Source organism: Barbatula barbatula (genome assembly GCF_947034865.1).
Source record: "Barbatula barbatula genome assembly, chromosome: 3".
Classification (NCBI taxonomy): Eukaryota; Metazoa; Chordata; class Actinopteri; order Cypriniformes; family Nemacheilidae; genus Barbatula; species Barbatula barbatula.
Genome location: NC_136764.1, coordinates 5,074,791 through 5,100,271, shown reverse-complemented (window position 1 = coordinate 5,100,271; position 25,481 = coordinate 5,074,791). Strand labels below are relative to the sequence as shown.

At 39.4% G+C, this 25,481-nt stretch overlaps 2 protein-coding genes across 19 annotated transcripts in view; one reads left to right on the top strand and one right to left on the bottom strand.

Annotated features, from left to right (window-relative positions):
• Positions 1 to 25,481, bottom strand: part of LOC306891849 (uncharacterized protein) — a 76,304-nt gene that overhangs the window by 17,545 nt on the left and 33,278 nt on the right. For 11 of the 16 annotated variants that reach the window (XR_013786415.1, XR_013786417.1, XR_013786418.1 and 8 more), the window contains 14 exons: positions 21,431 to 21,569; positions 20,531 to 20,741; positions 20,260 to 20,347; positions 20,022 to 20,160; positions 19,189 to 19,327; positions 18,918 to 19,005; positions 18,680 to 18,818; positions 17,747 to 17,990; positions 17,476 to 17,563; positions 17,235 to 17,376; positions 16,455 to 16,546; positions 16,191 to 16,356; positions 15,770 to 15,840; positions 11,608 to 11,925 (listed from right to left, as the gene is read on the bottom strand). Coding sequence is in view for 11 of the 16 variants with exons in the window: in XM_079452422.1 (XP_079308548.1) it covers positions 11,608 to 11,925; positions 15,770 to 15,840; positions 16,191 to 16,356; positions 16,455 to 16,546; positions 17,235 to 17,376; positions 17,476 to 17,563; positions 17,747 to 17,990; positions 18,680 to 18,818; positions 18,918 to 19,005; positions 19,189 to 19,327; positions 20,022 to 20,160; positions 20,260 to 20,347; positions 20,531 to 20,741; positions 21,431 to 21,569 (2,064 nt within the window). In the remaining 5 variants the exon portion in view is untranslated. Of the gene's footprint in view, positions 1 to 822; positions 993 to 11,607; positions 11,926 to 15,769; positions 15,841 to 16,190; positions 16,357 to 16,454; positions 16,547 to 17,234; positions 17,377 to 17,475; positions 17,564 to 17,746; positions 17,991 to 18,679; positions 18,819 to 18,917; positions 19,006 to 19,188; positions 19,328 to 20,021; positions 20,161 to 20,259; positions 20,348 to 20,530; positions 20,742 to 21,430; positions 21,570 to 25,481 lie in introns of all 16 variants that reach the window. The other 5 variants (XR_013786416.1, XR_013786419.1, XM_079452428.1 and 2 more) reach the window with 5 other exon arrangements.
• Positions 3,758 to 8,986, top strand: LOC306891852 (interferon-induced protein 44-like). 3 transcript variants are annotated; one of them, XM_079452432.1, is made up of 9 exons: positions 3,758 to 3,811; positions 4,262 to 4,298; positions 5,547 to 6,036; positions 6,160 to 6,211; positions 6,348 to 6,543; positions 7,110 to 7,262; positions 7,393 to 7,564; positions 7,921 to 8,021; positions 8,121 to 8,986. In XM_079452432.1, the coding sequence occupies exons 3-9, from the start codon at positions 5,553 to 5,555 to the stop codon at positions 8,301 to 8,303; spliced, it is 1,341 nt and encodes a 446-aa protein (XP_079308558.1). In that variant the 5' UTR covers positions 3,758 to 3,811; positions 4,262 to 4,298; positions 5,547 to 5,552; the 3' UTR covers positions 8,304 to 8,986. The 3 variants fall into 3 exon arrangements, with proteins under 3 accessions (XP_079308558.1, XP_079308559.1, XP_079308560.1); XM_079452433.1 differs by lacking the exon at positions 4,262 to 4,298 and having other exon boundaries at positions 3,767 to 3,811; positions 8,121 to 8,980; XM_079452434.1 differs by lacking the exon at positions 4,262 to 4,298 and having other exon boundaries at positions 3,778 to 3,811; positions 5,573 to 6,036; positions 8,121 to 8,980.

The following is a 25,481-nucleotide window of genomic DNA, read 5'->3' as shown; positions in this document are numbered from 1 at the left end:
GCATGAGCAGTGTGTTATCAGTTTTAGCGGTTGTTATTGGGAATATTGTCATGACTGACCTGTCAGAATTAATCATTCCAGACAATGCTTGAGCAGTGTGTTATCAGTTTTAGTGGTTGTTATTGGGAATACTGTCATGACTGACCTGTCACAATCAATTATTCCAGACATGCATTAGCAGTGTGTTATCAGTTTTAGCGGTTGTTATTGGGAATATTGTCATGACTGACCTGTCAGAATCAATTATTCCAGACATGCATGAGCAGTGTGTTATCAGTTTTAGCGGTTGTTATTGGGAATATTGTCATGACTGACCTGTCAGAATTAATCATTCCAGACAATGCTTGAGCAGTGTTATCAGTTTTAGCGGTTGTTATTGGGAATATTGTCATGACTGACCTGTCAGAATTAATCATTCCAGACAATGCTTGAGCAGTGTGTTATCAGTTTTAGTGGTTGTTATTGGGAATACTGTCATGACTGACCTGTCACAATCAATTATTCCAGACATGCATGAGCAGTGTGTTATCAGTTTTAGCGGTTGTTATTGGGAATACTGTCATGACTGACCTGTCACAATCAATTATTCCAGACATGCATGAGCAGTGTGTTATCAGTTTTAGCGGTTGTTATTGGGAATATTGTCATGACTGACCTGTCAGAATTAATCATTCCAGACATGCATGAGCAGTGTGTTATCAGTTTTAGCGGTTGTTATCAGGGAATATTGTCATGACTGACCTTTCAAAATCAATTATTCCAGACAGCCATGGAAATAAGACAATGTTTGTAGTTTTTAATAAGACAATACATTTAGTCCACCTCTGTGTTAACTTCCAGGTGACCCTTATCCCTACGTTTGAATCCATGATGATGCACGAATGGTACCGGGAAACTCAAGAAAAACAACGGCAATTGGGAATAACTGTCCTGGGCAGCAACAGCACTGTGGCCATGCAGGAGGAGACGTTCCCGGCTTGTAAAATTGAGTTCTGGTAGATGGAAAGTAACAATAAGAGCAACACTCGCACACTTTGAGCACCACTGATTGTTATGTACAGTTTTGTTCTTAAGAAAATGTTCCGTTATCAACCAACATACATGTTTATTGTGTTTGTGACACATAAGGACTGCACAGTAAAATAACAAGAATTGAATCCCACACCCGTAGTTGTTTACAGAGTAGTTGAATTGCACTGTGTTTTATGGCTGCATATTTGCTTTCTGGTTGGCAGAGTATACTGTCTACTAGAATCCCATTATGATAGTTAAATGTTACAAACTTTAATGTAACCCAGAGCTCAAATCATTCTTTGGAGCAAGCGTACTTAAGTCACCTCTATGTAAATGAGTGATGTATTCATGTGATTTATGCCTGTGACACCAAAATGAAGGAGAAAATGTGCCTGAATATAATGGAAGTACATAACTGCATTGGTTTGTTTAAAATTCTGACTATGCATGAAGAAATATATAGAATGAAACATATGAGCAGTGCCAATGGGAGTCCACACACAAACCAATTCATCATTATAATATAGAGCCATATTTTTATACTTTTAATTGTACTTAGATTGACTTTCTCTTTCGCTTTGTTCTTATCGAATGCTATTTACACTACAGTCTAGAATCAGTTCACTAAACCACACACATATTGGATGTACTGTACTAGAATGTACCGTCACCTATTGCTGATCAGAAATCTGTAGAAATTGCATGTTGCAGTTTTCTTTTATTTGCCGAATGGTTGGACACGATCTCCAGCTGCTGCTGTGTTAAGGGTTAGAAGTGTCAACGGTGGGACGTAAAGTATAACATGAAGTGCAGATCCTCTAATATCTGTCCCTACCGTAAAGTATCAACTGCTGTAGTGCACACTAGCTAGCCCTTGTTCTCTTAGACGTCTATTATCTTCTTCATTTTGTACCACACAATGCTATCAGATGTGTTGCTGCGTCACACAGAAACTAAGGTATGTACTATAATAAAAGATTATTGTATGTATCCTGAATAATATAAATTAAAATGTTGAATTGACGTTAGTGTGTTGGTTTGTTATTAAATGATTTTAGCACATGAGAAAAGAGACATGGGGGTTGATACATTTTATCTCGTAATGTTTCTTCTGCAGAAACATAAAACGTGTTTATTTGGGATCTTTAATTGATCAAACAAATAATTTTTTGGCTATTTTTAACATTATTGGTCTAAGTGTCATTTTTATTGCTGTGATCCTTTAAATTCACTGAATGTATAGCAAAACTTCTTGTATTCTTACTAGAGGGATGTAACTTACAAAGGAAATGTATACAAAACCGGTGGTTTACAAAACTTTACAAAAACAGTTCATACAGGTTAATACACTTTACAGCACCAACTTGAAAGTTGTAAAGTTGGTAGCATTGCATACGTTTTAATTTTATGACACCAGTTATAACCCGCTCATGATTTCCAAAAACCTTATTGTGCCATAAAATGGCGGTTGCTAAAAGCGACTACATCCTTTGCCTGGGAAATTGGACGTTATTAAAGCATGTATTAAAAACGTGTTCCCAAGTAAGTTATTGAAATTTTTTTCATCCATTTTAAAAGGTGTCGGAGGTTTGGTGGTGGTGACGTCGATATATGTAGTCTGTTTATATGGCCAAGTATTTGCTTTTTACTTTTGCCGATTGTATTCAGGCTTCAAACAAACGCTGTATTACTCTGTAAAGATGATCTTGATAGACAAAACGTGTGGACATTTAATCGCAGTGCTTATTTTATGATCTAAGTCTATTGACTTTTTATAGGCTTTCAGTCGTGAGACCATACAAAAACATGTCATCTCTGAGGTCCTCTATAAGGCCAGCCAGCATAGCCCTGCAGTAGTCCAGTCTTGAAACAGTGTGACAAGAGCTTGAAGTCTTAAACTCTGGCTTTTCTTATGTTGTGTGGTAGATGTATCCAGGGCCGGCCCAAGCCTTTACGGGACTCTAAGCAGAATTTATTTGGGGTGCCCCAATAGAGTTGACTATTATTAATGTTTGATTACTTGCATGCACACTTAAAACCTTACACACCCAATTCTATTAGTTCTAGATGTGTTCGGGTTGTAGGAATGTCTTAAAAGCAAAACAGATAAACGTTGCATTCCAAGTCTATCGTAATGGTCAATATATTTTATTATTTCATTACTTCCAAATGTTTTGGGTGAACTGTCCCTTTAAATTGAGCACACAGACCATACAAAGGTTGTGGAATTTGTTGTTCAATGCATTTAACTATTTGCAAAGATTACATTTTTATTTTATTTTAACCACAACCTATAAAGCCACACAGCCCTTGTTTTGAGTCACCGACAGTATGTCGTGAATATAACACAAAAAGGACAGGAGTTAATTTGCTCTTGGGGGCCCCCTCGTGGTGGCAGGGCCCTAAGCAGCCGCTTAGTTTAATAATAGGGAGGGCGGGCTCTGGGTGTATCTGTTAACCTGTGTGACTGGTTTTACTCTTATTTTGGGCCGGAATTTAAATGTCATGTAAATCAAGACAGTTCCCACTTTCATTTATTGTTTACAATTATGTTTTCTTTTATTAAGCCCTTTACATTTAAATCTACATATCTGTCAATGAGATTTAACGGATTGAAGATGTTTTTGATGTTGTAAAACATAAGAATTAGAAATGAAAGTAACGCAGAAGTGACGTTAAAGCCATCACCTGGTCACACAACACTAGGCAAATATCTTTTCAATTGTTACAACGTTGCACCCTCACACACATACACACACCCACAGAGTGAAAACAAGTACAGGAACTTCACACACAGGTAAGCAACATCTGTGATGTTATTTCTGTTCTATACTTATTATTTGGATGTAACAACTTCTCATTTAAAAATGTATATCAAACGTTAGGGACGGTAAAAAGAGAAAGTAAAAAACCTAAAGACTATAGCCCTCCCAGACAGCTAGAAATAATAATAATAAATAATCAACAAATAATTGATTTGTCAATGTCAATTGCATTAATATCACGTTTGAACCCGCTATTAATGTTTTAACAAATCACCATTATTGTGATCAGTTTTTGCCTAAGTTGGGCTCTTGACTCTTGTACATCATTATTACGTTTGCTTTGGTCAACAGTGTGTCAAAATGAATTTGTTGTAGCAAAGTAAGCTAGATTTGTTGTTGTTGTTGTTGTTGTTTCCTGATGACTAACTGATTCAATGACTATAAGCCATTTTTGTGTACTTTGTTCCGTCTTTACACGGTAGTGTCACGCACCCGCAATACTGTCAAGAGAAATAATAGGTGAGTTCACAATTATTACAATACTATATATAGACCTTGGGATCTCAGCTCTCTTTGACACAACAATTAAATTTTATTATAATGACCAAGGGCGCCAGGAGCATTGAATGTAAGTGGGACAGGACGTTTTAAGCAGGGACGTGCACAGGGGGGTTGCTCGGGTTGCCCGGGCAACTGCCCATATGCCCTTCTCGACTCACGTTGCCCTTCCGAGGTGGAAAATAAATAAATCATGTACAATGAATGCAGAATTTCACATAAGTCTAGAGAAAAAAAAACGCGAAAAGCCTCATTCACCTCCGTATTCGGGCAACGAAAGTGAAAGTCAGAAGGGGAAGAGCAAACTCTGTTTAGGTGGGTTCAGCACTGCACGTGACCGGCACCTGAGCTGAGCCTGCATGAGCGGCCCTAGAATGAGATTGTCGCGGTTATCGGGTGATACGACTCAACGTTTCTAGGGTGGCCATACTTCTGGATTTCGTCCGGACAGTCAGGATTTTAAGCCCCCTGTCCGGCGTCCGGGGCAAACTCAAACCTGACACTCATTTGTCCTTCTTTTGTGCTGAATCGACCTAAACAAAACCCGCTTTAGAACATTTATTGGGACGCAGCAGCATCGCGTCTGACGCCGTAAGATCTCCGGTCAAACAAATGATTGGCTGAAAGAGGTGTCAAATAAATATCTGATATATCATTGGTTAATAACGTAAACAAGCCTCCACGACGTGGAAGTTGAGTGCTGTATTTCAGTGTTTTACTTCTTTATATATATATATATATATATATATATATATATATATATATTAATAAAGACCCTGTTATTCTCAGCCCTTCATATGAGGGGGGGTTGCCCTTTTTTCAGGTCAGAGCAACTGCCCCTCAAAATTCCTGTGCACGTCCCTGGTTTAAGACCAATGATGTTGGACCCACTCACTTGTACCCTCCCTAAACTTATTTAGCATAAACATTAGTATGCTTTCACTTTTCAGAGCTTTTGCTTGAGTTTGCTTGAACGAAGCGCTGGAATCATAAATCTATGTCGCTTTAGACGTTTAAAATAAGTTAAAACCAGTGGCTGTGTTTTTCATGGGGAACTTTCATGTTTATTGTTCAAGGGTGTAGATGAGCCCTCAGATAGTGTCCTCTTATAAAAACTTTGAATGAGTGCTTTTCATTTATTAATATTAAAATGTCGCTGGTAATGTGTAGCTCAATCTTACATTGAATTGATTGTTATTTGCTCTATAGGTCATCATGAGTACTGTTGTGTCCAGACTTTCCGCACAAGAGGAGAAGAAGCTGCGCTCGATGTTTGGTCAAAGCAGGCTGAGTCTGCTGTTTAAAGCCAGTGTGCACGGGTACCATGTTGATTCCTTTCATCAAAAGTGTGACAGACAGGGACCCACTGTCATTGTGGCTTACAATAACTCAGGGTTTGTTTTCGGAGCGTTCACAAGTAGCGATTATGCTCAGACGGGGAGAGATATAGTGGACAACAAAGCCTTCCTGTTCGGCTTCAATTGTAACGCGAATAATAATGATCCCCTGCGTGTGGTCAGTGGAAATAATCAGTATTCTTTCAATGATGGAAACTCAAGTCCAAATTTTGGATCTTTGGTGTTCCTTTATAATAACACGGCCGCCGTGTACAGTAATCCTGGAATATACCAGTTTGATCCGCAGGAGATGCATGGCAATGATTTACAGCTGACTGAGTTAGAGGTGTACAGAGTTGAAGGTTTGCATTTTATTTTTATTCTCTTCATGTGAATCAAAGCATTAGAAAAAGAGTATTTGCTAACTATGTACATGGTTATTGATTGTATGAATATCTTAAGTGCCCTGGTTATCATTTTCTCAGACTTTGGAGGGCTCATGGAAAAACCGTGGAGAAAACTCCTTTGGGACTTTGAGTGAGTATCTTCTCCGTCACCAAAGGCCACCAGCCTTTTCTCATCGTTATTTGAATTCATCTGGATTATTTATGCTAAAAAAATAAATCTACAAATAATCTGAGTAAATAATCTGTAAATATCTAAATATTCGCAGGCGTAGAGAGGAGATCTTGCGCTCTGTTTCTGAGTGGAAGCCGTCTGTGAGCTCAGTAACACAGGCCCGGATTCTGCTGGTGGGTCCTGTTGGTGCTGGAAAATCAAGCTTCTTCAACTCCATCAACTCTGTGTTTAAAGGTTACGTGAGCACCCAGGCCAACACCGGCACTGCCGGCTCCAGTCTCACTACTCAGGTAGAAATACATTTTGGGTGCTTCTAATGTTTGAATCTTTTATTATAAATGTTTGTTTCATATACTTCACATTGGCTAGCAGGCACGTGCAGGGGATGCGGAGGGTGCTTGAGCAGCTGCCTTTTTGGCCCTTAATGCCAAATGTACCCTTTTGTCAAGGCAAATTTATTGTGCGGGTAACATATGTTAAAATAACTTGGTCTAAATAAAAAAACATAGTTTTCCAAATTCCCCAAATTTTCTGCCTTTTCCAGATTCTGCAAGGGGGGTGTAAACTTTTGACTTTGACTTTAGGTGCAAAAAAAATATTTTTAACTTATGAAACATTAGAAAGGTCTTTTCTGTTCTGTTTCTTTTCAAAACTGCATCATGCCATTTGCTGCTGTATCAATACAGAAGCGCATCTGTATTGATACGCGCATCAGCAGGGAATACATCACGATGTACAGCACTGCTGTATTGATCCTTTTAGTGAAAGCCTTTGTCCTTGTGCACGTTTTATACTTTAAGCACCTTCTGCACGGCCCTGTTGTCAAGTATAAAGTTATTGACGGATATCCGGTTAGTTTCGTACTTATAGAATCAAGGCAGGCAAGACTGAAAGCTTTCTTCCCTTCATGCTGTGTGATACTATGGGGATGGAAGAAGGTGCCAACGCCGGGCTTGATGTAGATGATTTCAGCAGTATTCTGAAGGGCCACATTAAGGACAGGTATCAGGTAAACACTGAATATGCCATTTTTTAAAACAAAGCAAACAACATGGCATCAGATTTTATTTATCTTTTATGGATCTAAGCTGAAATACTCCTGAATTCATATTATTATGATTATCATTACTGTCTTTAAGTTTAATCCATCAGTGCCTCTACAAGATGATTCCCCCAATTTCCACAAAAGTCCCGCCCTTAAGGACAAGATTCACTGCGTGCTTTATGTGATGGACACCAGCAAAGTTAAACTCCTGTCCAAAAAAATGGTCGAGAAGTTCGTGGCGCTTCGTAGGAAAGCCAACCAGCTGGGTGAGTAAATGAATTATTAGCACGATTTCAATGTATCAATATTTGTAATATAAGGAATCGTGTGATAAAATGGGCCGCGTTCACACAGCACCACAATACAGTTGCAAGTCCTGTATTTGAGTCGGCGTTTACACACAGTTCGGATCTTAGCAGGAGTTCTTCTATAACATTTTCAGGACTCACAACGGCGTCACTGTGTTATGAAAATGTGAATAGAATACAGGCTTGAGTTCAGTTGCTCAATCGCACCTGTAAATGCAGTTGTCTATCCCGAAAGGTGACAGTCATTTGTACAACCAAGCTCATGTTGTTAGTTTGTTTAAAATAATGAACATGGCCGGGCGTCCTCCCATCAGGTATCCCTCAGCTGGTGGTTCTGACCAAGGTGGATGAAGCCTGTCCTTTGGTGGAAGCTGATCTGAAACACGTCTACCAGAGTCAGTACATCAATAGAATGGTGAGTCTGTGTTGTCGGCTCATTGATTCTCTGTGGTTTTGTAGCTTTGATGAATTACAGGTAACAGCAACATTGTAATTCTTCATAATCTGGTGACAGATGCATGAGGTTTGTGCTAATATCGGAGTTTCTATGACCGCCGTGGTCCCAGTGAAGAACTACAGTCAGGAGGTAGAACTGGACGCTTATATGGACATCCTGCTCCTAAATGCATTGAATCATGTTCTCAGAGCTGCAGAGGGCTACTTCGATGATCAGGGTGAAGATGCGGTGTCGGTTTGAGACGGCTGTGTGAAAACCCTTAAGAAAATGCATATTGATGACGTTTTGCGAATAACTTCTGGGGCTTTATTGTAATATGCACAGATTATTTTCTTAGTACATGTGAATGGAGGCAGTCTGCCCAAAAAACTGTGTGACCATGTCTGAAAACCCAGGAAAAGTCTTTATGTGATTTAATGTTTTCCAAAGAACATTCTGTGAAAATATATCCTTGCGTTCTCAAATAGTTCTGTTGTGTCGAAAATTTAAATCATTGTCCTTGAATCTGAAAACATCAATTTCACTGTGTATGGATTCTTGCTATTATACACTAGAAGCTGTTATTGCATTAAAAGTGTCTACAGTCTAACAATGTTTGAAACAATTAATCTTGTTTAAAATAAAGTGAATTACAAATAAATCAATTACAAAATGACATGTTTTATTGTTTTGGGGCATTTTAGCTTTCAAAATGTAAATAAAGTAAACGGACACAAACCAGTCAGTAAATATAAAAACAACTGACTGAAAAAATGTCAGATTTGTTAACTATGAAGTTTATGACCACGGTCTTAGAAAACTCTTATTATGCTTTGTTGCCTCTACCAATGTATTCAATGTGTAATGTTGATGTTCGAGTAATCTGCAAAATAACAAAACTCATCAGAATCATACCAAATAAAGCATGACAGAAGTGTGCACACAGCTTAGACACATTATTATATAAACACCGGCCATGAAGAAATGACCGGAAGGTTTGTTTTCAGAGCATTTCTTTGAACAACAACTTGTTTAAATAAAACCATGCAAATGTAAGTACTTGAAACACGGTTTGAGGTAACCATTAACATTTGCCGTTATTCCATACTGCTTATATAGTGTCCCATTGAACACTGATGGACGATGCGGTCTGTTTATCGTACCGTTTGATATTCTATAGGAATAGATTTCTCTTTTTTTTTGTTTGCCTAGTTATGTTATCTAGTTATGGCTTCAGTATTTCAATTGCACATGTGGCCGGTACTGAAACTCCCTTTTTGCCTGCAGTGTCACCTATACGGCCTTGATTCTGCCAGGCAAAAAAGAGTGAGTACAAGGGCAGCTCTCAGAGGGCGAGTACAAAATTATCTTATTGCGCCCCGGAAGGGCCCTCTGGGAAAGAGACACCGTTTGTAATGGCATCCCAAACGAAAGCGAATATCTGAACGAAGGGCCCTTCCTGAAGTCTGTAGGCAAAGGACACATGCCGTGTTCACCTCAAGGAAGTGGGTGCAGTTTGTGAGGACGTGCCCTTGAATGTGTTCTTGTAAAGCAAGTGAATATGGTGCAGAATTTTTACTTTGGCTTTGTTTGAATGTAATACACATTGCTTCTGTCAGTGATAAAAATGTGATGTTAAGATGGTTAAACGTAGTAGTTAAGTTTGAAGAAAATGTTTAATAATACTCTAGCTGTGTTGTATAATGATATAGCGGTTTGTTATATGTTATAGCCAGGCTTTATATACTTTATTAAACACCAGACAGAGAAAAAGGAAAACCAGCTGAAATAAGACAATTAGACAATGTTTTATTTATATTCAAAATAATGTTTATTTGCAACAACGGAGCGTTGGACTTCTGAAGCTTCAATATGAGCTACAATATGTTGGCACTGATATTTCCATAAAGCATAAATATAGCAAAGATGTGATCCATTGATAAATACAGTGAAAAAGAGTTCGGTCTTGTTAGATAAAATTAAATTAAAAGCTTCTTTATATAATCACAGGATATTAGATACAGTTGGCTAAACATTATCAAGATAGGATGTCTGTAACATTCAGCAACTTATCTTTAGATGGTGATAGTAAAAAGTCCTTTGGCCGGAAAGTAACAGTATGGCTTATTGTATAAATGACGTTCAGTTTATCCCTTTTACAACCAAAAGGCCAAACCTGTCCTGATCGCACTCATATTCAATTCAATTCAATGTTATTTATATAACGCTTTTCACAATGTGCATTGTTCCAAAGCAGCTTTACAGGCAAAATAAGAAAATAAGAAAACAAACAAAAAAAAGGTCAAACACAGCAAGTTAAATTATTCTAGTAAATAATATCTAATGTCAGCAGTCTCCCGGTGGTTTATTTTGCATTAAGTGAATGCTCTGCTGAAAAGATGTGTCTTTAATCTAGATTTAAATTGGAGGATATTCCAGAGTTTAGGTGCTACGTATGAGAAAGCTCGACCCCCTCTGGTGGATTTAGTTATTCTAGGTGTTATCAAAAGTCCTGAGTTTTGAGATCTTAGAGAGCGTGATGGGTTGTAGTGTGATAGAAGCTCTGTTAGGTAGGTAGGGGCTAAACCCTTTAATGCTTTATAAGTGATTAAAAGAACTTTAATGTCAATACGATACTTAATGTGTAGCCAGTGAAGGGTTGATTACATTGGGGTTATGTGATGGTATTTTCTAGACCTGGTCAGAACTCTGGCAGCTGCGTTCTGAACTAACTGTAGTTTGTTTATTGATGATGCAGGACAACCACTAAGTAGCACATTACAGTAGTCACATCTTGAGGTCATAAATGCATTAATTAGCTTCTCTGCGTCAGCAACACAGAAATACTCTTAATATTCTCGGCTCTGTGAGATATAATCAAGTCTAGTGTATGATTAAATCGATGAGTGGGTCCATTGATGTGTTGTATTACTCCAAAAGAGTGTAGTATTTATGTACATGCTGCTGCTAATGCATCGTTAGCCCTATCTACGTGGATATTAATCGCAGACAATTAGTACTTTATCAACGTTAACCAATAGGTCCGATGACAAGTCTGAACTCTTTCAGAAAATCAGTGTAGGCACCAGGGGTCTATATAGTAAACAATATATAAAGTAAACGAAAGCAATGTTTTTTTACTTTTGTTTGGAAAAATTATGTTCAACGCAAGCACTTCAGATAATTTAAGTTTATGTTCTGTTCTCTGAGTTACAGTAAGAAAGTCTATTAAGATTGTTGTGACTCCACCACCTCGACCAACCGGACGTGGCTCATGCAGTAGCTTGGTGGGGTACACTCATTTAGACAGAAATAATCATTTGGTTTAAGCCAGGTTTTGGTGAGACAAAGTAATGACAATGTAATAAACAACCAAAACCAATTCATAAAGTTCGGCAAACTTAATATTAGATCACTAAATTCAATCCCGATCCGATTTTTTGTCTAACTTTTGCCCAAATGATTATTTTGTAGTACTATTTGGGGGACAGATACGGTCTCTATACATTTGAAAGCAGAAACATTAATAACAGTTAAGTGGGAGGAACACAAAGTTTTGACTTACCGGTGGGAGACGTAGTAAAACGGTGCGTAGCGCCTTCGAGATTTTGTCAGGAGAGCCGCTCCGATGCTGCTGGGGTGCAGGCCGTTGGGGGGAAGAGCCTATAGGTCGCTCCCAGAACAGATCAAAATTATTAACAAAGAGCAGCTTCTGTTCAATACACCATGACATCAACCATTGATTAAGCAAAAACAGTCTACTGGACTTTTCATTCCCTCGACGGTAGGTAGGAAGCGGCCCTGATACGATGATGCTCGCCGCGGGCGAGGCGCTGCGTACCGTCTCCATCAGACTCCTGAAGTCCCTCTTCAGGATCTCCGACTGCTCCAGTTAAAGATGGTTAGACATAAATGTATTTATGGTCATACAGAACAGTTAAAACTCAAGCTTGTCAAGCAATCGTTTACACTTAATAATGGTGTACACAACCTGTTATGACGTATAGACAGAACCCAAGCGCAGGCAGCGATTTGCTAAATAACAAAACCTTTATTAAAACAAAGACCCTCGATGGGGAAAACATGAACACAAACAAGACTGAAAACTAAAACTTCCCACAAGGGGGACAAAACAAACAAGGTCTTAATAATAACAAACTATAAGTCCACAAACTGAGTCCAGGGAACAGGAACACGGGTAATCCAGACAGACTAGGAAGGGTAAATGTGCAAAGTGTGCAAACTGAACCGACAAGGGACAGAGGGAAACTGGGGCTTGATAAAGGGAAACACTAACAAGGACTGATGACACAGGGAGAGTGGCCACAGGTGACATGGATGAAACACTAAGGGAAAGCTTACAGGAGGATTGCACGAGGCAGGTGAGGGGACTGAAACACTAAGGGAAAGATGGACCAGGGCTGGAGACAAGACTAACACTAATGGACCGCTAACCGGGGAAACAAGGGGGCAGGACTAAAGGACGTGACACCGGAGAGAGAACATGGCTTCTCAAACCAAAACAATGTTCTTTCTCAACACAAACCACATGGGACTGACATGATCCTGCCACAAGACTCGAAAACCAAGACAAGGAGAGGCAGGATCATGACACAACCCTAATGTGAAATAATAAAAGGTAGATTAAATGCACATGATCGGAATAAAAGCTCGTTGTTTTGCATTAGAAGTATGAAATAGAAGTATAGTTTTATTCGTTCTACTACATACTATATAAATGTCTGTGTTTTATTCTCGACTATGGCAACGTGGTTATTTATTCTGTTGTCTTGAACATATCACTGAAAATGGTGACAACCATTCATTTTAAAGTATCGAGATATGAAGCAACAAGATGGATGATAGTTAAAGACTAAAGTTGTATCATTGCTTTTAATGCGGAAAAGCGCAGCTCTCGCACTGGGTTCAGTAGGCTTTTAGTGAACTGTTGCCCTCACTTATATGGCGGCGCCATTGACGTATCACAGCAGCGGAGCTAATCGGCCAATGCAGCGTTTTGCTGTGTAAAATGGCAAATACACAACTATGGAATTTTCGCCAAAGTTCAGTTTTTTCAACTCGCACGAATAACACGAACGCTCAATTCGCGTCAAAAAGAAACTGTACAATAGGCGTCGGTATCGGCACACGCAAACACACAGAATGGTTTTGCACAAACTGTTCTGCGCATGCGCTCCCTCTCTTGTCCTCATTGTCACAGCACAGCAGGTGATGGCCGGGATTAACAATCTTGGGTACGGGCAGGGTTCCGGCTTTCATTTAAAACCTGTGCAGAACTCTAAACCTAACTCACCCTAAACCTTACCCTTCAGCTAAACGTAACCCTTAAAGTCCCCATGGAATCAAACAAGAACATTTTAAGTGTTTTACTCCGTGTTGCAGAGATCATTATAAATGAGTTTATCCGTGCACACCATTTCTAGCCTTCACTTCAAGCCCAACTTACAACAAAGGGAAAAATAAAGCCCTGCCCTACATTTTATTGTATTTCAGAAGCCGTTCCACTCAGATATAGGTCGCGATACGGAAAAGTATATCGCAACTGCTGTTTCATGGGGACTAAGTACTTGTCAAAATAATTCATCTTTTTTATTTCTTTGCAGTCAAATGAAAAGCACTCGTATTGTCATTTATTAGGATTTGTGTATTTCTTTAATCAGCACTTGTTTTGTTTTATTTTGTTTTGTTGAACTTTAAATATTTTTATAATATATGCTTTCCTGTGTTATATTAAATAAAATCTTGTTTTACTGTTTTTTTTTATTTACTACTGATTTACTGTTTTGGATTCTACTGTTTTTTTATTTACTACTGATTTACTGTTTTTGATTCTACTGTTTTTTTATTTACTACTGATTTACTGTTTTTTATTCTACTGTTTTTTTATTTACTACTGATTTACTGTTTTTTATTCTACTGTTTTTTTTATTTACTACTGATTTACTGTTTTTGATTCTACTGTTTTTTTATTTACTACTGATTTACTGTTTTTTATTCTACTGTTTTTTTATTTACTACTGATTTACTGTTTTTTATTCTACTGTTTTTTTTATTTACTACTGATTTACTGTTTTTGATTCTACTGTTTTTTTTATTTACTACTGATTTACTGTTTTGGATTCTACTGTTTTTTTATTTACTACTGATTTACTGTTTTTGATTCTACTGTTTTTTTTATTTACTACTGATTTACTGTTTTGGATTCTACTGTTTTTTTTATTTACTACTGATTTACTGTTTTGTATTCTACTGTTTTTTTATTTTCTACTGATTTACTGTTTTGGATTCTACTGTTTTTTTATTTACTACTGATTTACTGTTTTGGATTCTACTGTTTTTTTTATTTACTACTGATTTACTGTTTTGGATTCTACTGTTTTTTTATTTACTACTGATTTACTGTTTTGGATTCTACTGTTTTTTTTATTTACTACTGATTTACTGTTTTTGATTCTACTGTTTTTTTTATTTTCTACTGATTTACTGTTTTTGATTCTACTGTTTTTTTATTTACTACTGATTTACTGTTTTTGATTCTACTGTTTTTTTTATTTACTACTGATTTAATGTTTTGGATTCTACTGTTTTTTTTATTTACTACTGATTTACTGTTTTGGATTCTACTGTTTTTTTTATTTTCTACTGATTTACTGTTTTGGATTCTACTGTTTTTTTTATTTACTTTGCTAAATTAAACTTAAACTAACAATCCATATGTACCTAACTAATACCTGCTAACCTAACCTTTAAGTACCTAACATTAGCCTTAAAATAACATTAATCCATATGTACCTAAGTAATACCTGCTAACCTTAACACTTATGAGCCTAAATCTAACACTTAAATTATTAAGTACCTAACATTAGCCTTAAAATAACATTAATCCATATGTACCTAAGTAATACCTGCTAACCTTAACACTTATGAGCCTAAATCTAACACTTAAATTATTAAGTACCTAACATTAGCCTTAAAATAACATTAATCCATATGTACCTAAGTAATACCTGCTAACCTTAACACTTATGAGCCTAAATCTAACACTTAACCATTAAGAATGTAAGACGCTACATTATATTCTACGTAATCTATATAAATAAATATATAATATTTGTCAGATTCAAGAATTAGACATTGGCACTATTTAGGCTATCCGTCAGGTTTCTTGAGAGGATAGCAGTGCCGTCGCTATTGAGATAAAGACCATCTCCCCAAAACAGGTCAGGTCTAAGTACAAAATGCTTCCAATTATCAATGAAACCGACATTATTCTGTGGGCACCACTTGCACATCCAATCATGCAGTTGCAATAATCTACTATATAATTCACCACCCCAATAAGATGGGACGGGGCCAGAGCATATTACGGTGTCTGACATGGTTTTGGCGAGGTCATAGACCTCTTTAATATTATTTTTGCTCGTCTCCGATTGACGGAGTTGAACCTCATTAATGCCTAACTGTATAATAATTCTATTATATCTACGCTTGGCATTAGCCAAGACATTAAGTTTAGATTTGATGTCAGATGCTCTGGCGCCCCGTATACAATTAACCATGGTGGCTGGTGTCTCTACTTGCACACATTTCAAGGTAGAGTCACCAATCACCAGGGTGCTTACCACAGGCAACCCAACCGGTATGTCGAGGAGGGAGGAGGATCTGTCCGAAACAACAACAGGTGCCGGAATAAAGCCCTCTTTTACCTCAAGACCATGCTTTTGTGCAGGTACAGGCTGGACTTCAGATGAAGATCTCGGGGCAAGTGGAGAAGGTGCTGAGAACAAAGAACAGAGTAAATTATGCACCGATACGTTGCTGCAACCTTTACATTACACTCCATTCACATCTTTTTTTAAGGAAGTAAAGCTTTGGGCGTCGCATTAAAATAACTGATTTCTCACATCACCTAACTGAAAGAAGCTCACACACATTTTTCACGCAATGTTTAAACTTCAAAACTTTCAGCCTTCATTGAATGATATTGTGACCTGCATGGTATGATCTATGAATGCTAACCTGTTAACAAATCTGCCAATGAGTTCATATCAAACACTAATCGACAAGAACCAAAAAGTAACACGAAACAATTAAGAGTCAAAGAACAATTGTGAATAACAAACTTACTAATTTTCTTTTCGTCAGGAGGAGGAAAGTAATCACTCCACTTCGGCACATCCAGTTTAAAATACTGCTGTGATGTTGAAACGCTATCAAGCTTCTTCGCAGTCCGCCTCGAACGAACTTTAGACTGGACACGTAACGGCCTCTCCAATTTCTCTATACGCCGCCGCTGTACACACAACAAACACAGAATTAATACACAAAACGATTTTGTACATTCAAATTGGCTCATGTAGTGATTGTAATGACGGTTCAGTTATAACTAACCTTTGAATTATTACAAATGTAATAAGGCTCAGAGGACTCGCAGCGAGGCTCAGAGGACTTGCTGTCAGCTCTTCTGTCCATCACATCTGCACCTGTAAATGAAAAGCACATCATAAGTAAAACAGCACAATAAGACTGAAGGAGCACAGCAGCATATTGTCAGAAAGACATGCGATGAGAACAACATTAAATAAATCAATAGCATGTTATCTCAATAGGTTTATCCTGCTTTACAAGATAAGCGCACATCGTCATGTTTACGCTACATTTGATCGGATTTGCCTCACATCAACTTCTTGAAATATATTTACAAGGTGCAGCCAAAAGTTACAACAAAACAAAAACAGTGCATGGCATCGTGTAACTGGGACGTTTTAAGACAGACACTGTCTGGTTAAAGGGAAACTTCACTCAAATTTTTATTCTATCATTTCACCCCATCGACTACCATTGAAGGAAAAAATACTGTTTCATCTTTTTGGTTCTGTGGAACACAAAAGACATTTTTAAGGAATGTATGACAGCAAACAGTTCTGGGACACTTTTGACAACCATTGCATTTATTCCTACTATGGGAGTCAATGGGGAGCAACATCTGTCTGGTTATAAACATTCTTCCAAATATCTTTCTCTTGTTCATCAGAACAAACAAATGTAAACCGATTTGGAACAACTCAAAGATGAGTAAATGACAGAATAAAATGTTTTGGGTTTATCCCTTTAACAAAACAAAAATCGCATACATTTATACATTATGGATGAATATTGTAAATAACTTACAGATCTTCAACGCGGTCTCAAGCGAGCAATCATTTCTGTTGACCGGGCGTGCATAAGGATGGCTTGTTTCCCGTTTACTTTGGAAACGAAGAGCCATCGTGCAAAACGCTTTCCCATGAATGGTGAAAAGCTCAGGTGTTTCCTGTAAACACAACAGACAGAGAATGAATACATGAGACACTTTGATGTAAAAGCTGGTTTTATGTCGTGATTATGATGAAGGTTCAGTTATAACTCTAACCTTTGAATTATCACAAATGTGATGTTTGCCAGGACAGTCAAGCAGCGACGGTGCACTCGGGGCAGATCCAGGACACTGAGATGAAGGTCTATAGACACATACAAAATATTGATAAAACAGTTTCTGCAAACATTCAAGGACAAAGCATCGTTTTATTTGAACTAACATGGCTAAACCTAAAATAATCTCTTAGTAGTTGTTTATAAACGTAGTTACTGTACATTAGGCGTTCAACTGATTCTTGATGTTAACTGTGAATGTCATTTCTTACCCTGTGATGATGGAGCTTGTAGTGTCGAAGCGAGGCTCAGAGGACTCGCTTGTAGTGTCGCAGCGAGGCTCAGAGGACTCGCTTGTAGTTTCGCAGCGAGGCTCAGAGGACTCGCTTGTAGTGTCGCAGCGAGGCTCAGAGGACTCGCTTGTAGTGTCGCAGCGAGGCTCAGAGGACTCGCTTGTAGTTTCGCAGCGAGGCTCAGAGGACTTGCTGTCAGCTCTTCTGTCCATCACATCTGCACCTGTAAATGAAAAGCACATCATAAGTAAAACAGCACAATAAGACTGAAGGAGCACAGCAGCATATTGTCAGAAAGACATGCGATGAGAACAACATTAAATAAATCAATATGCATGTTATCTCAATAGGTTTATCCTGCTTTACAAGATAAGCGCACATCGTCATGTTTACGCTACATTTGATCGGATTTGCCTCACATCAACTTCTTGAAATATATTTACAAGGTGCAGCCAAAAGTTACAACAAAACAAAAACAGTGCATGGCATCGTGTAACTGGGACGTTTTAAGACAGACACTGTCTGGTTAAAGGGAAACTTCACTCAAATTTTTATTCTATCATTTCACCCCATCGACTACCATTGAAGGAAAAAATACTGTTTCATCTTTTTGGTTCTGTGGAACACAAAAGACATTTTTAAGGAATGTATGACAGCAAACAGTTCTGGGGCACTTTTGACAACCATTGCATTTATTCCTACTATGGGAGTCAATGGGGAGCAAAATCTGTCTGGTTATAAACATTCTTCCAAATATCTTTCTCTTGTTCATCAGAACAAACAAATGTAAACAGATTTGAAACAACTCAAAGGTGAGTAAATGACAGAATAAAATGTTTTGGGTTTATCCCTTTAACAAAACAAAAATCGCATACATTTATACATTATGGATGAATATTGTTAATAACTTACAGATCTTCAACGCGGTCTCAAGCAAGCAATCATTTCTGTTGACCGGGCGTGCATAAGGATGGCTTGTTTCCCGTTTACTTTGGAAACGAAGAGCCATTAACCTTAACGCTTTACAAATAGGGATACGCTCAGGTGTTTCCTGTAAACACAACAGACAGAGAATGAATACATGAGACACTTTGATGTAAAAGCTGGTTTTATGTCGTGATCATGATGAAGGTTCAGTTATAACTCTAACCTTTGAATTATCACAAATGTGATGTTTGCCAGGACAGTCAAGCAGCGACGGTGCACTCGGGGCAGATCCAGGACACTGAGATGAAGGTCTATAGACACATACAAAATATTGATAAAACAGTTTCTGCAAACATTCAAGGACTAAGCATCGTTTTATTTGAACTAACATGGCTAAACCTAAAATAATCTCTTAGTAGTTGTTTATAAACGTAGTTACTGTTCATTAGGCGTTCAACTGATTCTTGATGTTAACTGTGAATGTCATTTCTTACCCTGTGATGATGGAGCTTGTAGTTTCGCAGCGAGGCTCAGAGGACTCGCTTGTAGTGTCGCAGCGAGGCTCAGAGGACTCGCTTGTAGTTTCGCAGCGAGGCTCAGAGGACTTGCTGTCAGCTCTGCTGTCCATCACATCTGCACCAGTAAATGAAAAGCACATCATAAGTAAAACAGCACAATAAGACTGAAGGAGCACAGCAGCATATTGTCAGAAAGACATGCGATGAGAACAACATTAAATAAATCAATAGCATGTTATCTCAATAGGTTTATCCTGCTTTACAAGATAAGCGCACATCGTCATGTTTACGCTACATTTGATCGGATTTGCCTCACATCAACTTCTTGAAATATATTTACAAGGTGCAGCCAAAAGTTACAACAAAACAAAAACAGTGCATGGCATCGTGTAACTGGGACGTTTTAAGACAGACACTGTCTGGTTAAAGGGAAACTTCACTCAAATTTTTATTCTATCATTTCACCCCATCGACTACCATTGAAGGAAAAAATACTGTTTCATCTTTTTGGTTCTGTGGAACACAAAAGACATTTTTAAGGAATGTATGACAGCAAACAGTTCTGGGGCACTTTTGACAACCATTGCATTTATTCCTACTATGGGAGTCAATGGGGAGCAAAATCTGTCTGGTTATAAACATTCTTCCAAATATCTTTCTCTTGTTCATCAGAACAAACAAATGTAAACCGATTTGAAACAACTCAAAGGTGAGTAAATGACAGAATAAAATGTTTTGGGTTTATCCCTTTAACAAAACAAAAATCGCATACATTTATACATTATGGATGAATATTGTTAATAACTTACAGATCTTCAACGAGGTCTCAAGCGAGCAATCATTTCTGTTGACCGGGCGTGCATAAGGATGGCTTGTTTCCCGTTTACTTTGGAAACAAGGAGCCATCAACCATAACGCTTTCCAAATAGGGATACGCTCAGGTGTTTCCTGTAAACACAACAGACAGAGAATGAATACATGAGACACTTTGATGTAAAAGCTGGTTTTATGTCGTGATTATGATGAAGGTTCAGTTATAACTCTAACCTTTGAATTATCACAAATGTGATGTTTGCCAGGACAGTCAAGCAGCGACTGTGCACTCGGGGCAGATCCAGGACACTGAGATGAAGGTCTATAGACACATACAAAATATTGATAAAACAGTTTCTGCAAACATTCAAGGACAAAGCATCGTTTTATTTGAACTAACATGGCTAAACCTAAAATAATCTCTTCGTAGTTGTTTATAAACGTAGTTACTGTACATTAGGCGTTCAACTGATTCTTGATGTTAACTGTGAATGTCATTTCTTACCCTGTGATGATGGAGCTTGTAGTGTCGCAGCGAGGCTCAGAGGACTCGCTTGTAGTTTCGCAGCGAGGCTCAGAGGACTCGCTTGTAGTTTCGCAGCGAGGCTCAGAGGACTCGCTTGTAGTTTCGCAGCGAGGCTCAGAGGACTCGCTTGTAGTTTCGCAGCGAGGCTCAGAGGACTTGCTGTCAGCTCTTCTGTCCATCACATCTGCACCAGTAAATGAAAAGCACATCATAAGTAAAACAGCACAATAAGACTGAAGGAGCACAGCAGCATATTGTCAGAAAGACATGCGATGAGAACAACATTAAATAAATCAATATGCATGTTATCTCAATAGGTTTATCCTGCTTTACAAGATAAGCGCACATCGTCATGTTTACGCTACATTTGATCGGATTTGCCTCACATCAACTTCTTGAAATATATTTACAAGGTGCAGCCAAAAGTTACAACAAAACAAAAACAGTGCATGGCATCGTGTAACTGGGACGTTTTAAGACAGACACTGTCTGGTTAAAGGGAAACTTCACTCAAATTTTTATTCTATCATTTCACCCCATCGACTACCATTGAAGGAAAAAATACTGTTTCATCTTTTTGGTTCTGTGGAACACAAAAGACATTTTTAAGGAATGTATGACAGCAAACAGTTCTGGGGCACTTTTGACAACCATTGCATTTATTCCTACTATGGGAGTCAATGGGGAGCAAAATCTGTCTGGTTATAAACATTCTTCCAAATATCTTTCTCTTGTTCATCAGAACAAACAAATGTAAACCGATTTGAAACAACTCAAAGATGAGTAAATGACAGAATAAAATGTTTTGGGTTTATCCCTTTAACAAAACAAAAATCGCATACATTTATACATTATGGATGAATATTGTTAATAACTTACAGATCTTCAACGCGGTCTCAAGCAAGCAATCATTTCTGTTGACCGGGCGTGCATAAGGATGGCTTGTTTCCCGTTTACTTTGGAAACGAAGAGCCATTAACCTTAACGCTTTACAAATAGGGATACGCTCAGGTGTTTCCTGTAAACACAACAGACAGAGAATGAATACATGAGACACTTTGATGTAAAAGCTGGTTTTATGTCGTGATTATGATGAAGGTTCAGTTATAACTCTAACCTTTGAATTATCACAAATGTGATGTTTGCCAGGACAGTCAAGCAGCGACGGTGCACTCGGGGCAGATCCAGGACACTGAGATGAAGGTCTATAGACACATACAAAATATTGATAAAACAGTTTCTGCAAACATTCAAGGACAAAGCATCGTTTTATTTGAACTAACATGGCTAAACCTAAAATAATCTCTTAGTAGTTGTTTATAAACGTAGTTACTGTACATTAGGCGTTCAACTGATTCTTGATGTTAACTGTGAATGTCATTTCTTACCCTGTGATGATGGAGCTTGTAGTGTCGCAGCGAGGCTCAGAGGACTTGCTGTCAGCTCTTCTGTCCATCACATCTGCACCTGTAAATGTAAAAAGCACATCATAAGTAAAACAGCACAATAAGACTGAAGGAGCACAGCAGCATATTGTCAGAAAGACATTCATTTATTTAATGTTGTCAAAATCTTAACAGGTTTATTCTGCTTTACAATATAAACTCATTTGAGCAGATTTGCTTCACATCAACTTCTTGAAATACATTTACAGGCAAAAGTTACAACAAAACACAACATCGCGTAACTGTGCCGTTAAAAGTCTTCATACACGGAATCTGTCCGGTTAGCAAACACAAGCACATATAGTTTATATCAACTTTATGAATGTATTAATAACTTACACATTTTGATCGCTGTCTCGCGCTCAGAATCGCTTCTTCTGTTGACAGCGCGCGCATACGGATGGCTGGTTTCCATCGAGCTTAACGTTTTCCGTTTAACGGAGAAAAGCTTCGGTGTTTCCAAGTGAGAGTTTCGCAGACTTATCCGAGAAAACTGTTTTGCGAGCGAGGAATGCCCGACTGAACGCGTGAATGCCAAAATACACGACAAAACTGGGTAATCGACTAGAGCTGTCACGAACAGCGAAGCCAAACAAACCAAGAGTGTTGTTTACCAGCGATGCGCTCGAGCTCATATAGCCCCTGATGACGCCGCACTTACCAGCCAATCAGAAAAAAGAAAGAGTCTACACAATAGCCAATCAGAAAATTGCACTATTGTATCTGGGTAAGATTTAGCGCAACAGTTTTTCATCCTGTTCGCTGACAACACCTGCTCATAACAAGTAGTCTGGGCCTCGTTATATTCTCGTTATCACACGATGACTGACATTTTATCTCATTAAACATCTCTCCAAATAGGTTTAATCATTTTATTAGCACTAAATAAATTAAAGTTTATTGCATCGTATATGTTATAGGTCGCTAATATTTATATAGGTGATGTTTTATATCTTGGCCATTGATGCATTAATCATTGCATATGTCTTTCAAAGATGTCAGGTAAAAAGGCGAGCATCCTCTCATTCGCCCCGAGAGGAAAGCCCCCTAAAAAGGCCAGGTTACAGGATGCTGGCCCAGAGAAGGTGGTGAAAAGGGCAGTCCCTTCAGAGGAGGAGACAGAGGATGAGATGGTGCAGGAGGAAGAGGAAGAGACGGTGGAAGAGGAAGAGACGGTGGAAGAGACATCTAATGCTGATGCCGAGAGGGTATTTTCGATGGTCGGTTTGAACCTCAACACGAAACAGCTTGTCTCTGGACGGGACATTGTCCTCAATCATGACTCTGAAAGTCGCTGGGCTTGAGACGAACTGTTTCAAATGGGAGCCAACACCACAAATGATAAAGGAGTCCAAAAAGGCTAACAAACACTTACTATAAACAACACCAGTCATAATCTCTCTCTCTCTCACACACACACAAATGAATAAATGAAAATTGAATAAATACGTTGTATTTGTTTAAATTTTTGATTGTCCAGATGAGTTTATGTACTCTTGTATATGTACATTTGTTTATGTATATTTGTTTAATAGTGTTCAAAAAACATTCGCGCTCTTCCTTCCTGTCGCGTGCACGCGCTCTCAAGTGGCCAAGACCGCAAGTGGGGGTATTTGGGAGAAGGTGGAGGCTGCAGACCTGGAGCATGCATTTTTACACCCCTGGTGGTCCTTAATTGTACAGTAGGGGTTCGATGTGCATTATGAACCAGCAGAACAGACCTAACAGATAACTTTATCGTCTATCGCAAGTTAGAGGTACGGTAATAATCGTTTTTGTTATTAAGCAATGGTCCAACATGCATCGTTTTTGAACGATACATTTATATTGGTATGAATTCATTTAAACGTCTTAACATATGTATATATATATATATATATATATGTAACTTGTTCTCAAAGACAATAAAATGAATACTCCACCATTTATGATGAGCCACATTTGGCTGCCACTTCACCTACAATTGCCACCAACATGCCCTCTGTGCCACCTCTGATCACAGCAACATTCCCGCTGTGCCACCTCTGATCACCGCAACATCCACCAACATGCCCACTGTGCCACCTCTGATCACAGCAACATCCACCAACATGCCCTCTGTGCCACCTCTGATCACCGCAACATCCACCAACATGCCCTCTGTGCCACCTCTGATCACCGCAACATCCGGCAACATGCCCACTGTGCCACCTCTAATCACAGCAACATCCACCAACATGCCCACTGTGCCACCTCTGATCACAGCAACATCCACCAACATGCCCGCTGTGCCACCTCTGATCACAGCAACATTCCCGCTGTGCCACCTCTGATCACCGCAACATCCACCAACATGCCCGCTGTGCCACCTCTGATCACCGCAACATCCACCAACACACCCGCTGTGCCACCTCTGATCACAGCAACATCCACCAACACGCCCGCTGTGCTACCTCTGATCACAGCAACATCCACCAACATGCCCGCTGTGCCACCTCTGATCACAGCAACATCCACCAACATGCCCGCTGTGCCACCTCTGATCACCGCAACATCCACCAACATGCCCACTGTGCCACCTCTGATCACAGCAACATCCACCAACATGTCCGCTGTGCCACCTCTGATCACTGCAACATTCCTGCTGTGCCACCTCTGATCACCGCAACATCCACCAACATGCCCACTGTGCCACCTCTGATCACAGCAACATTCCCGCTGTGCCACCTCTGATCACAGCAACATTCCCGCTGTGCCACCTCTGATCACCGCAACATCCACCAACATGCCCGCTGTGCCCCCTCTGATCACAGCAACATTCCCGCTGTGCCACCTCTGATCACCGCAACATCCACCAACATGCCCGCTGTGCCACCTCTGATCACCGCAACATCCACCAACATGCCCGCTGTGCCACCTCTGATCACCGCAACATCCACCAACATGCCCGCTGTGCCACCTTTGATCACCGCAACATCCACCAACACACCCGCTGTGCCACCTCTGATCACAGCAACATCCACCAACATGCCCACTGTGCCACCTCTGATCACAGCAACATCCACCAACATGCCCGCTGTGCCACCTCTGATCACAGCAACATCCACCAACATGCCCGCTGTGCCACCTCTGATCACCGCAACATCCACCAACATGCCCACTGTGCCACCTCTGATCACAGCAACATCCACCAACATGCCCGCTGTGCCACCTCTGATCACCGCAACATCCACCAACATGCCCGCTGTGCCACCTCTGATCACCGCAACATCCACCAACACACCCGCTGTGCCACCTCTGATCACAGCAACATCCACCAACATGCCCGCTGTGCCACCTCTGATCACCGCAACATCCACCAACATGCCCGCTGTGCCACCTCTGATCACCGCAACATCCACCAACACACCCGCTGTGCCACCTCTGATCACAGCAACATCCACCAGCATGCCCACTGTGCCACCTCTGATCACAGCAACATCCACCAACATGCCCGCTGTGCCACC

Bases quoted from the DNA above. Each gene is read 5' to 3' on its own strand.
- LOC306891852 (XM_079452432.1), top strand. From the start codon at position 5,553: ATGAGTACTGTTGTGTCCAGACTTTCCGCACAAGAGGAGAAGAAGCTG. The intron at 7,263-7,392 runs GTAAACACTGAA...ACTGTCTTTAAG, and splicing joins ACATTAAGGACAGGTATCAG to TTTAATCCATCAGTGCCTCT. The intron at 7,565-7,920 runs GTGAGTAAATGA...TCCTCCCATCAG, and splicing joins TAGGAAAGCCAACCAGCTGG to GTATCCCTCAGCTGGTGGTT.